The sequence below is a fragment of the Phocoena sinus genome, chromosome 10 (genome assembly GCF_008692025.1).
Source record: "Phocoena sinus isolate mPhoSin1 chromosome 10, mPhoSin1.pri, whole genome shotgun sequence".
NCBI classification, from domain to species: Eukaryota; Metazoa; Chordata; class Mammalia; order Artiodactyla; family Phocoenidae; genus Phocoena; species Phocoena sinus.
In genome coordinates, this window is record NC_045772.1 from 93,566,599 (window position 1) to 93,580,206 (window position 13,608).

The window sequence follows — 13,608 nt, forward strand, 5'->3', positions numbered from 1 at the left end:
GACACCTCAGAATAATTCACTAATTGTAGACACTGTCACACCTGAGGATACTTCTAAGCTACACAGAAAGCTTAACTTGTTTTTATTTGATCCAGTGCTATGTTTCCCTATTAATGCTAAAAGTTGTTTTATTAGTTGAACACAAAAGTTATGTCTAATGCAGTATATTATAATACTCAATTGTTAGCAGTTATATGATAGTATATAATATTGTTTGTATATTATTAGTAACTAATACATGGTTTTATGTTGTTTACAAATGTACTGAAAGGAAATCATTCTTTTCAAGTGCCTTGACGAGAAAGTAGAAACTAATTAGATTACAAGTGTTTTTTATTTGTGGGAAGTTAAGGTAACGGTCAGAATTTAAGGATCTTCAAGGAAAGTTTTTCTTAGGATTCCAGACTGTCAGCTTTGTGGTAGGTAAGGCTGTTTGTTTTGTTCAGGAATAAAAATGAGTTCATGCTTTAATCTTACGAAAAGCTGATTTGTTACTGAGCAGAAACCATTTTAAATGTTTCTTTAGTTCGGGGGATCGGGATCGTTACGTTTATTTTGCGTATTATTTTGTTGTACATGTTTTTACCCTGTTATCGTGTTAAGGATTTAAAACTAAGGAGTTTTGAGCACATTTACACAGAAATAGCATCAAGTTTGCCTTGTAAATGTTGATTTTTGCAGACATTTAAACCGTGCGTATGCTTGGTTTATCCAGTACATTTGACATCTCATTTTTATTCAGATTATTAAGGAAAACAGGAAGTAGTTACTTGCTTCAGCAGCAGAGGTGTATGGGATTATTTTCCTCGCTTTCCTCCCTGACAGCCTCACGTTTGCATTTTAGGTCGACGTTGATTGCAGTCAGAAGGTTGTAGTTTACGATCAAAGCTCCCAAGATGTGGCCTCTCTGGCCTCAGACTGTTTTCTCACTGTACTCCTGGGTAAACTGGAGAAGAGCTTCAGCTCTGTTCACCTGCTAGCAGGTAAGGCTTGTGGTACAACTGTGAGGACTCGCAACCTCCTTGAGCCTGTGAGTAAGCAGGGTTCCACAACGAGCTCGAAGCACACTAGGTGGACGCAACTTTGAGGTCACTGTGTAAAATGACTTATTTATAGGCTTCTGATTGACGTAACTGTTCTAGTTAACCTGAATGCTGTTGTTCTTCCCCATTGGTCAGTGTATTTTTGGTTTCGCTCAAATGCCTCTTCATCTGGTATTTATTAGCCAGAAGTGCCGTGTAGGTCTGTGTGCCCGTATAGATCTACAAACACCGAATGCTCTGCATTTCAGCTCGCTCTCAGTGCCCACCCCCAAGGAGAGGACCCGCCCAGCATTCAGTGTGAACCCCTGCTAAACATTTTTGGTTGAAGTGGACTCCAGTGATAAGATCACCCCTCCTGGACGTTATGTACAATGAGATAGAAAGAGAATGTGTGCGGGATATTTCTTCCAATAATCAGAGGGAAAATTTTAAAACTAACTTACGTATTTTTGTTTTGTTTTCACAACTGAAAAAAGTCTCAGCTTGCAAATGCTAAGCAACCAGCTGACTTTGTAAAGTGCATGGAAAGGGCTAACTATTTTATATCTGCCCTAAAGGAGGGTGGTGTGGGAGTTCCATCTCATCAAATTCCAAAGCAGACTGTTCATCCTTTGCTTTCCCTGTTTGGCAGACAGTACCGAAGCCCTTTCACTCACTCTGGCTCCCGGGGCAGGGAATACAGTTTGACAATGTGCAGTAACCTTTACCACAAAGCCGCTGTGTCCAGCAGATTCTGCCACGGTGATCGGCAAGATCACTTTTAAAAATCTGATCTAAGAAAAACAAAATATTGACAGATATTGTCACTTTCGCACCTTTCGTCTTTTGTTGCAGGGAGAGTCCGGTGAGCTTGATGTTACTGGCAACTGATCGTTAGACTATGGACATTTCAGTTGGAAGAGAATAGGATGAATCAGTTGTTGGTTTGTTACCACATTTAAACTCTCTGAAGGTTTCAGTGAGACTTCTGTGTCTTCATTTCTCCCTCGTCAGCTTTTGCTCCTGGTTTCAAAGAGTAAGCATAGTTACCTGTCACTTTCAGGTCGTCTGTTGGCACACGTTTCATCTATGCTGCAATTCTGTCCTAAAGTGAAGCCAGCTTGTCTCAGAACGTAGCTCTCAGAACTCGGTAATGGGGAATTATAGCATTAGGTTCTGTGTCTCTGGGTAGGCATGGTCTTTTACTGGGAGTGTAACTGTGTTAAACCTGACAACTGTTATTAGAGTTCCACTCATCTCGGTTGCTGAGTTTAGGAATGCAGTCCTGCTTCTTGGAGCCACTGTGAGGGACTTTACCTTGGAACCCTATCGACGGAACCAGGGTCTGTCTTAAAGAGGGTGCACCCAGAGGGAAGGTGATTATCCCTCTTTGCTCTTGTTTGAGACGCTTTTCTCTACGGGGGCTCTGACCCGACGGCTTGGCCAGGCGGACGCTCCTGGAGGAATGAGCTCATGTCGAGTTTTAGTTACTGAGGTCGTTTCTCCTCTTTCCCGAGGAGCTCTCCCTTGTTATGTGGAAGGTCCTTTCCAGCCATGTGCGGCTTTGGGAGGGGTGCTCACTGGGCAGTAAGGAAGGAAAAGGACTCATTCTGACCATCGAGATCAGCCCTAGGGATACGTGGGATGGTGCTGGTCAGAACCCCTGGCATCCCCACTTTGTACGGGAAATGGGTCCTAGGCCTAAAGGAAAGCCCATTGAGGCAGCTCCGAGAACCACATACGTGTATTCACAGCTCCGTCTCGTCATCCACACCCCAGAATCCTGTATTTCTTTCAGCTTACAAGGTGGCTTCAAGGACTGAATGACCTTGTTTGGGAGCTTCTGAGCAGCGAGATTTCTTAGGACACCTCAGAGAGGGTTCCGGGTGATGAAAAGCCTCTCGGCCATCCCAAAGCTTCTGACCAGTTGGAAATTCCCTTGGTTAGTGAGCCTGTTCCTCAGAGTGGACAGAAAAGAGAGTTAGTAGAAGAAAGAGAGTGCTGGGGAAGGCGTGACCATCAGTTCTCGGCAGTGTTTTTTTTTTTTGTTTTGTGCTTTCGTTTTTTTGTTTTTTGCCAAGTTCCAGCAGCTGCTCTAGAGGACGTCCCAGGGATGTGGGGTAGAAGGACATATCAACACGTGTTTCTTAAATATTTTGCTTCGGGGAAAATAACTGACCTTGGAAAAGCATGCTAGCGACCCACAGGTGCTACGGGAAATGACAGGGTTGCTGGAGACAAGTTTCACTACAGGCTGCCCCTGATGCTTTCAGCAGTTACACAGATGCTTGTCGGCCCTGGGGCGGATGTGATAATAGAAAGACAAAGTGGTTTCTTGGAGTGATTTCTCCATTACTTTAGAGCTTTCAGTTACTTTGAGATTGACGGGAAGAAAGTATTAGATACGTCAGATGGTTTTTTTATGGTCATTATATCAGTATATGGAGTGAAGAATTATGGCCCGAATTCCATTCACCTTCTCAGGGCCACCTTACCTAGGGAGCAGTGACTCTGGAGAAGGGGAAGAAGAGGACCTCCCCAAGGAACTGATAGAGGAAGCATCTTAATAAGCCCTTTTCCTCAAGCAAGAGGAGACCCAGACTTAACCTGTGGGACCTAGTTACATGGACACTAACAACGAAGACTCCGTTTCGGGAGAGGGTTGGATGCGGGGAAGCTGCACTGGAGCTCAGTGGGCTTAATTCTTCCCTGTGGAACAGCAGGTTCTGCTCTGGGACAGGCCAGCCTGGTAAACGGCAGCTTCTGCCAGGGAAAGTCGTCCTGTTAAGCCACTTTGACAGCTGGTTATCAGTGAGACCGGGCTGCCAAGCCTTCCAGTCCTGAGACTTAGAACCTGGGTCTGCAGTGAACTCGGCCTGTACTGGCCACATCTGTGGGCCCTACTCAGCTAGTGATCTTGACCCCTGACTGATCAACTTTCCCTCTTTTTAAGCCCAGCCAGTATTCTAAACCAAGTGATTAATATTTGATAGCCATATGCCACATGCGAGTCTTCGATTGGTATCTTAAAATCTTAGTTAAACTTACGTTGTCATGTATCTTCTTCATTTGTTAGCTTAACCCCCCTCCTGGAGTCTCTGTTTTCAAGCCGAGGACTGTGTCTTGTTCATCCCTGTGTTCCCCACAAGGCCTAGCACTTCTTCAGTTTTCAATGGATATCTGAAATATAAATGAGCTTACATGTAGGTTTATACCATTTGTGTTTCATATGACTTACTTTATTCATTTAGTTTAATTTGTAAGTGATTAAACAGCGATGAAACTAATCTGAAAGTGTAGCAAAAACGAGGATATTTTGACATAAATGATTTGCAAGTTGTCTTCGTTCAGGTAGAGCAAAAATATAGCTGCTATGGGAAAAGTATCTAATACGAAAATGTTTCCATCTATTTAAGCAGATTTCAACATGATTTTAAGATCTAATAAATACGCTAGTACAGGGAATCCCCCGGCGGCCCAGTGGTTAGGACTCTGAGTTCTCACTGCTGAGGGCCTGGGTTCAATCCCTGGCCGGGGAACTAAGATCCCACAAGCCACGTGGTGTGGCCAGAAAACAAAACAAAACTCTAGTACAGTTAAACAGGGCTTAAATCCTGAGCTTTGATGAGGAGCTACGAGCTCTGGAAAACCTAGTGCCACTCATAGGTGGATACAAGCCCTTGAATCCATATGAATTGAGAACAGTTGAAAGAATTTTTTTTGTACTTTAAAAGTAAATTGAGGGACTTCCTTGATGGTGCAGTAGATAGGAATCCACCTGCCAGTGCAGAGGACACGGGTTAAAGCCCTGGTCCAGGAAGATCCCACACGCCGTGGAGCAACTAAGCCCGTGCGCCACAACTGCTGAGCCCGGGTGCCACAACTACTGAAGCTTGCGCGCCTAGAGCCCATGCTTTGCAATAAGAGAAGCCACCGCGATGAGAAGCCCGCGCACCGCAGTGAAGAGTAGCCCCTGCTCACCGCAACTAGGGGATGCCCACGTGCAGAAACCAAGACCCAACGCAGCCAAAAACAAATAAATAAATTTATTTAAAAAAAAATTAAATTGCCCATCCTGCTTAGCCATTAATAAGTCTCCCAGTAGTCTCCCAGTAACCAAGCCAGATTAGACCATAGCATTGTTTCACCCCCAGGGATTAAAGGGTTTTACTATGAGTTGTAGCCTCATCTTAGCCAAAAAGAATGAACTTGGATCCCTTTGGAAAGTTGTCCCTCATCGTTGATGGATATAAACAGTTGCCAACCTTGACTCATTGATCAACTTTTTTGGTCTTGTTAACCTTCAGAAAACTAGTTCTCTCTAAAAAAGAATCTTGTTTCTTGGCCTTTATTCATTATATTACTTTATTTTACTTGCCTTCATCTATTATCAATATATTTCTAAGGGTGCCAGATTGAAAACAAATATATTAGAAAGAAAGAAAAACCACCGAATCTAGACTTTTTTTGCGTGTGCTGACATAGAGAAAACAGAATAAGTGGGTTCATTTAGTAGAAACAAAGATTGCTGTTCTATTATTTTCTTCTCTTTCCTCGCTGTTGTAACTCTGAGTAAAAGCAAAAGGGACCCGCGAAAGTTTGCTAATTCTGCAGCACTCATTTCTACCCTGCGTGGAGGCACAGGATCGCCCTGCAGCAAAAAACCCTAACTGAATCACAGACCTCAGCCCTTTCATTTACAGACGAGGAAAATAACAGAGCCCTTGCGTGACTCTCCCCAGCTCTCAGTCTTCTCACCGTGCGCCCAGGCCCCTGTCTGTAGTAATTCCTGAGTCGTCTGGAATTCCCTCAGGAGGCTAGACTGAGAATCGGGGGTGCCCACTTCAGATCAGGCCTGTGCTTTTGTGGTAGCTCTCTCTCAGCCTCTTTTTTTTTTTTTTTTTTTTTAACATCTTTATTGGGGTATAATTGCTTTACAGTGGTGTGTTAGTTTCTGCTTTATCTCTCAGCCTCTTTGTGGACTTCAGAGTCATATTCTTACTTCACATTTTATGGGAGAAGCAATGTATGAAAACAGACTGTAATAAAAATTTTTAAGCATTAAATTTTTTCAGCTGGGGGGAATCATCAAATAAAAGTCTACTCTGTCCTGAGCTGAAATACCACTCCGGATAATGATAGAAGATACCACTGGGGTTAGTGTCAGGCGCAGTGCTGAGGGCTCTTAGAAACATTTTGTCTCCAAACACAGCTAAGGTCTTAGATTAATGTCTGCTGTGGCTAAAGGCCAAATACGTATTTCTTTGTTTTGAGTGAGAGCTGCTACTGTAGTTAGAGCTAGGAGTGAATAAAAATGTATTTGACTCTTGACACATTTTCAGTTTAACAGGAATCTAGATTCAGTCAGCAGTTCTGTGTGATAAACGTGCAGCTTTGGTTTAGTGGAGCCAGTTCCCTTCCTAATGGAAGTAGGGCAGAACCCGGTCCTCCCGCTTACAGATTTGCTGTGCGCGCCGTTGTCATCATCCGTTCTCTTATCCAGTGTGGCGTTTCTTCTGTCCTTGTGTCTAGAGAAGGGAAATCTCCAATCATCCCATTTCAGATCCTGTAGTAGCTGGTAAAAGAGATTGACGTTAATGGATTCCAGTCAAAGTACTGCAGTTATTCAGGAATTGGCTCTTCTTGTGTTTAAAGAGCTGCGGTGAGAGCCACTGAAAACAGACTAAAAATAGGTACCGTTTCGCCCACTGGTTGCCGTGTAGTTGCTGGCTCTACTTCTCAGTTTGCATGAGGTTATCTAAACTGGCCCGTCTTTTCTCCAGTTCTTACCTGCCTGTGTGGTAACAAGCCAGCTCTGTCACTCCCCAGCTACCGGTGGCTAAGACATCATGCCTGAGGCTGTGTCTGTTTAACAAATGGACTGCAGACCAGGCTCGAGACAGTCCCTCACCCTGACATTTGGCACAAGCTACACAGAAGCACCCTGGGTGACAGTGGTGACATCAGTCTTCCCCTGCCCTGGTCATGTCATTTGTGTCCTGTCCATTCAGCTGGCCTCACTCACAGTGTTCGAGGGCCCCCTTGGGTGGGCCCCGGGGTGGGCCTGGGGGATAGGGTACTGGAAAAGTGCACATCTTGCGCCTGCCCTGGAGACCCCTCGGTTAATTTGGGGCAGCACGTCTGGAGAGGATGAAATAGAAGCAGGTGACAGTGTGTCGAGCCGTGTGTCACAGTGAGAAGGGGTGACTCGGTGTTGCCTGCAGGAGTTGGGGAAGGTTTGAGGGCGGCGGTGGAATTTTAATCGAACCTTGAAAAATGAGTAAGATTTGGGTGGGGAGGGTCCTCTGTGGACTGACATCATTAAAAATGGCAGGAGTGAACACAGATTTTAGGAGGCAGCCAGGAGACTGAGTGGACTTTTTGTGACGGGAGGAAGGGGAATTGAGAGGAAGTGCAGTCAGGCTGTGCGGGCCCTTCAGCCTGGCAGGACGAGTCTGTGCTTTGCTGGGCTGGCCTGGGGAGCCCTTGGAGACTCGGTGACACCTGTCACCTCTTGGCCATCAGACCTTTCTTCTGGCCTCCCCGCGCTATGCTTCCAACTCAGGCCCACATCAGCCCCTCAGACCTGCCCCGGGACCCTCCTCCCTGCTCTCTCACCCTGTCTTGCTGCCTCTCTGCCCTTTCCTCGCACCCTCGCCAACGTTACTTCTCTCTTTGATATTTTCAGCGTAACTGTGATTATATCACTCCCCAGCCTAGTCTGCATCAGTGCTCTTAGGGAAAATTCCAGAATCCTTCCCCGACTCCGAAGCCCTGCAGTGGCGGCTCCTGCCTGCCTCTGTGCCCTCATCTCGTGCCCCTCTCCGTCCTCAGGTTGGGGTGTGTGTGTGTGTGTGTGTGTGTGTGTGTGTATTTTAGCACTTTAGCCTCAGTTGCCCGAGACCTGCAGCCCAGAGGCACCCTCCTCCTCCTCCAGGTGTCCCCCTCTCCCCATGTACCTGGGTGCCTCCTTCTGGATTCACGGTGGCCGTCAAGCCCCCCCCGCCCCCGGCTCCCAGGCAGAGTTGGGTGTCCTCTGTCACACGCACTCCTTTGGCCACCCACCATAATTAGCCAATTATTCATCTAATTATCTGGTTGAAGTTTGTCCCACTGAACTGTCAATTCCAGAGAGGGCCTCTGTCGTGGTCATCGCTGTCCCATCAGCCAGCGCCGTGTCCGGCTCGCAGCAGTGCCCACGGCACGGCTCTGCACCCTCCTGTGGATGCCAGTGGTCTCCAGGGTTGTTTGGCTGACAAACAGGGACCCTCTCCTTCCCGCTGCTCCGCCACATCTGCTGGGAGGCGGTGCGCTTGGCCCCGGAGGAGGACGGCTGCCAGAGTGGACACACCCCAGGGGGTCCCGGGAGGGCCTGCTCGTGGTAGATTAGGAAGCCTGAGCTTCACGGGAAAAGGCCCAAGAAGTGAGCTGTGTGGTGACCCGTGCGCAGTTCACACGTCAGGCAGATTGGACTCCGAAGAGCCGTCCTCCGGAGGCCAGACTCCTATTCGCTTTTCCTCGGGACTTAGAGCATCGTCTCCCGATGGATAGTCTCATGAGGCCTTGCCCCCGACGGTCACCAGGGGCGCATCCGGCAGCCGTCTCATCCTTCGCCGGGGTCTGATTATAGTTGGTCCGGTTCGTTTCCTGAGAGCTGTGCCCCTGGTTCCCTGAGTCCTGGATGTCGTACCGGACTCTGTCGTCCTGAGCCGCCGAGGGAACCCACCTCTCATGGAAAGTTCCCTGGACGTGATAGAAGCACCCTGAGGACTCACTGGGGCTTCTGGATGATGAAAGCAGCACTTACCAATCTCCCTTTTTAACCTTTCGTAGCAGAGAAATGTTTTCCTTGCCCTGTGCTGCTTCGCTCACCCTGAGGGTCCTCTGAGGCCTTGTGGTCAAGGAGTAGGAAGCAGGTTCTGGGCTCACACCCAGGACCACAGAGCTTTCAGCTCTGAATGGAATCAGGAAGTTGTTTTTTTTTTTTGCGGTACGCGGGCCTCTCACTGTTGTGGCCTCTCCGGTTGCGGAGCACAGGCTCCGGACGCGCAGGCTCAGCGGCCATGGCTCACGGGCCCAGCCGCTCTGCGGCATGTGGGATCTTCCCGGACCGGGGCACGAACCTGCGTCCCCTGCATCGGCAGGTGGACTCTCAACCACTGCGCCACCAGAGAAGCCCCAGGAAGTCCTTTTGAACACCCAAAATACACAAGACTTATGTCCATCAACAGCTATTCATTGTATCAAGGGAGGATTCAATAAACATTTAATTATGTGCCAAGCACTGTGCTAAATGCAGAGGTGATTGCAAAGGAGTGTGAGACACAATTCTTATGCACACAGTTCACAGGGTATTATAGCCGGAGAGGTAAGAGGTCACCACACACACACACACACACACACACACACACACGGAAAGAGAATTCACAATTACCAGGTTAATTGTAAATTCTTACTGCCGTGTGATGGCTCTGTGTGTGTGTGTGTGTGTGTGTGTATGTTTTGGCTGCATGGCTTGTGATATCTTAGTTCCCTGACTAGCGATCAAGCCTGTGCTTCCTGAAGTGTACGCACGGAGTCCTGACCCCTGAACTGCCAGGGAATTCCCATGGCTATACCTTTTATAGAAGTTCTAAGTTGGCAAGACCATATTGAAATACACTGGTCAGGGAAGAATTTTTTTTTAATACAGCAGAATTTAAAAAAATGCAACAGAATAGAATTGAAACTAGAGGGACTTCCCTGGTTGTTACCAGAGGCTGGAGATGAGAAAGCCCAGGTGTGGTGGGAAAACAATAAGAAGATGAATGGGCCTGGGCCATGGTGGTGGGTAGAATAGGGACAGTGAGGGTGGACAGTAGAGTGGGATCAGGCGATGAAGGGCTTGAGTGTCTGGTCAGGAATTTTGAATTGTATTCTGTGGGTATTTGGGAGCAGAGGATACATCAACACTTCATCTCAGGACCTTAGTCTGGCCGCAGAGTGGAAACAAGTCGGGAAATGGACGGACAGATCAGAGGGAGCTGTTCCTGAATTTATCTAACTGCGGCATGGAGCTCGTGGGCTGGCGGGGGGAGGAGGCGGGGACAGACAGACAGACATCCCAAAAGCAAGTCCGAGTGTTGGCATACCAGGGGGCTGCTGCTGAGGTGACCGGGAGAACGGGGCAGACGCGAACAGGGATACAGAACCAAAGAGAGCGAGATATTGGCTTGGAATTTATTTTAGAAGTATCGATAAGTCTTTCAAGTGAAAATGACCAAAAGAGGATTGAAAATGTTAGGCTGGAGTTTGGGACCTCAAGCCCCCAAATGCAACCTTGGAAATCTTTGATTTTCAGGTGAACATGAGCAAAGGTGATCTCCTTAGTAACCTCCTCCTTGCATGCTGATGGAAGCAGAGGCCTTCTAGGTCCTTCCTCCTCAGGAAGCCCCAGGCTGCTGTTCGCTTGGCTGTGGCGTCACGTCTTAAAGTCACTGGACGACCAGTCGGGTGGCCTCTGTGAACCTCTCTCCTGCTTATAGAGCTTGTTGCCTTTGCTTAGCCAAGGGTGGATTCTGGCCGTAATTCCTTTTGATCGGTCGTTCTGGTTGTGCTGTTCAGAACAATCTTTGTTTGAAGGCAGGTATTGAGAGCCCTGCCTGGCTGTGCGTGTGTGCGTGTGTGTGTGTGTGTGTGCGTGCGTGTGTGTTGAAGAAGAGCCTCTGGGTATAGTTACGTATTGCCAATTTGAAAGATCAGTAAGAGTAAAAAATATCCCTCGACATCTTCTGAGAACTCTTTACTAAACAACGCTTCTGGATTTTGCCAGTCGAATTGATCTAGATAACGTTATCTTGAGGAATGTAAGATTTAGACATTATGAGACACGAGAACTCTTGTAAGTTACATTATTTTAGTATTTAGTGCTTTTTTTTACACTAGTATTTTGAAAATTTTTAATCTGTTCATTGTGTGTTTGATAACTGTTAATCCAAAAATTAGCTAGAGGGCTTCCCTGGTGGCGCAGTGGTTAAGAATCCGCCTGCCAGTGCAGGGGACATGGGTTCGAGCCCTGGTCCGGGAAGATCCCACATGCTGCGGAGCAGCTAAGCCCGTGCACCACAACTACTGAGCCTGCGCTCTAGAGCCCGCAAGCCACAACTACTGAGCCCGCACGCCACAACGAAGAGTAGCTGCTGCTCACCGCAACTAGAGAAAGGCCAGCGCGCAGCATTGAAGACCCAACGCAGCCAAAATAGACAAATAAATTAATTAATTAATTTTAAAAAAGGAGAGAGATGGGATTGTTTTGTTTAAAAAAAAATTAGCTAGAATGTCCCATTCCCCAGCTGTGCCAGGTGATAGGTTGTTCTCATACAGAGTGAGCTTTTTTGGGGGTGTTATTTATGGGGCAAGTTTTACAAGTCGGAGGCTACTTCTCAGGCTTCCTGGAGGATCTCCACAGAAATGCATGTCTGTCCACCATCCTCTCAAGTGGTTGGAGGAGATGGAATGAGAGTTTAAAATGAACGTTCCACGTCCTTTGGGATTTTCCTCTTCTGTGCTGCTCAGTGGAGAGTTGACTAGCTAGGACATAATTGCTGCTGATGTTGCTGAGGAAAGCGTGCCATGCTCTCTACCCTCCTGCAAACGCTCGATCAAGCCTGTGTGGTTGGGCTTACCCAGACCAACCTATGTACATTGGAAAGGTACAGTTACATATTTTTGTTTGCTTTCTTTGGAGGTACAAAATTATGTTGCCTTTCCTTTGCCTTTTATGTCAGTAGTTTCAGCTTTCCATGTATACAGTCCACTGACCCTGGGAGAACTGTGACCATGCTTGTGTGTTTTTAAATGGTTAGAGGGTAAAGTTGCCTGAATCAGTCACTTCAGACTAAAGTGCAAAATAGTTATTCATGAGAGCAATTAAAATACTTGCAAAATACACATTTCAGCATTTCATTGTTTAATATTACGGTTGTCTCCTTTGTGTAATAGCAAAGCCCAGATTTTATTTTCAGTATGGAGAGAACTGTTCTCTACAGGTGCAGGAATACTCCACTTAAATCCTTCACATAGGGCTTCCCTGGTGGCGCAGTGGTTGAGAGTCCGCCTGCCGATGCAGCGGACGCGGGTTCGTGCCCCGGTCCGGGAGGATCCCACATGCCGCGGAGCGGCTGGGCCCGTGAGCCATGGCCGCTGAGCCTGCGCATCCGGAGCCTGTGCTCCGCAACGGGAGAGGCCACAACAGTGAGAGGCCCGCGTACCACAAAAAAAAAAAAGAAAATGCAGAGGCAGAAAAGGGAGATTGAGAGGGTCGTGGGAGAATGAACAGGTTGCAGCATTCAAAAGGGTGGTCAAGGTTAATAAGGCAGGCCTTATTAACAAGGTGAAATGCGAGCAAAGATGTGAAGGAAGGGACTTCCCTGGTGGCGCAGTGGTTGAGAGTCCGCCTGCCGATGCAGCGGACGCGGGTTCGTGCCCCGGTCCGGGAAGATCCCACGTGCCGCGGAGCGGCTGGGCCCGTGAGCCATGGCCGCTGAGCCTGCGCGTCCGGAGCCTGTGCTCCGCAACCGGAGAGGCCACGACAGCGAGAGGCCCGCGTACTGCAAAAAAAAAATTCCTTCACATACATTCTAGAATAAGTAAATGAATGGGTCGTATTTATGTCCCCAAAAGGGGGTCTTTGTTTTACAAAAGGGTTAAGCTGCATGAGAAGTATATTTAAAAGCTGAAATTATATAAACTGTGAAAAGGGTTTAATGTACAGAAATGAAATTTGCATATGACTTTAGAAAAATATCTTTCGTAAAGTAGAGCTTTGTGTAAATAGATTTCTGTACATAGCCATGGAACTCATCCCCAGTATGGGAAGGGGCTACCTTTAATCCCCCTTCCCAGTTTAGGCAGCTCTGTCAGCTGATAAAGCTCTTAGGACTTGCTCCCCATTTGAACTGAAGCATAAGTGAGCAGCCCTCTGTTTCTCCCTGCAAGGAACTGTCTTCAGAGTCACGGAATTGACATTTATCTCTGGTTTGACTAAAAGGAGACAGAAACATTTTGAGAATTTGCGTCTTAAAATTAACATTGCTAATCTGTAGTAAAGTGCTACTTTTGTGAATATTCTTTTATTTTAAGAAACAACTCTGTGATTTATAACTGCAAGGGTCAGAGGGAAGAGAAAACCTACCAGTTAGAATTGTTTAGTGGCATCGTTTTAAGTATTTTATTTTACATGGCAGACTTTTTTTGCCTCTGAAAATGGAATGGTGGTTGACATTGGCTTTTATAGAAAATTATATTTATGGTTCGAATTGTGAAGGAGGTACTCTTAAGGGAAGAAGTATTTCTTGGCTGAATGAGAAGAAAGTGATATACAAATTATGAATGGCTTTAAGCTGTACCAGGTGTTTTCTCCGTCCAAAGTAATATGTATGTTTTTATTTATAAATATGCATTCTACAGGTAAATTTGTGGAAGACTAACAGAAATATGGATTTTTAACATTGCAGTTTGTCTGCCTGTTCATCCAAGTGTGTAGAGGCCAGTGGTGTCCGTATGTCTATCCGCTGGTCTCCCCACCCCCATTTCTCTACAGGCCAGG

The 13,608-nt window shown here is 46.8% G+C and overlaps 1 protein-coding gene across 5 annotated transcripts in view; it reads left to right on the forward strand.

Annotated features, from left to right (window-relative positions):
- DUSP16 (dual specificity phosphatase 16) overlaps positions 1 to 13,608 on the forward strand; it is an 84,825-nt gene that overhangs the window by 38,450 nt on the left and 32,767 nt on the right. For all 5 annotated transcript variants that reach the window (XM_032645212.1, XM_032645211.1, XM_032645213.1 and 2 more), the window contains one exon: positions 845 to 983. In XM_032645212.1, the coding sequence (XP_032501103.1) occupies positions 845 to 983 (139 nt within the window). The remainder of the gene's footprint in view (positions 1 to 844; positions 984 to 13,608) is intronic.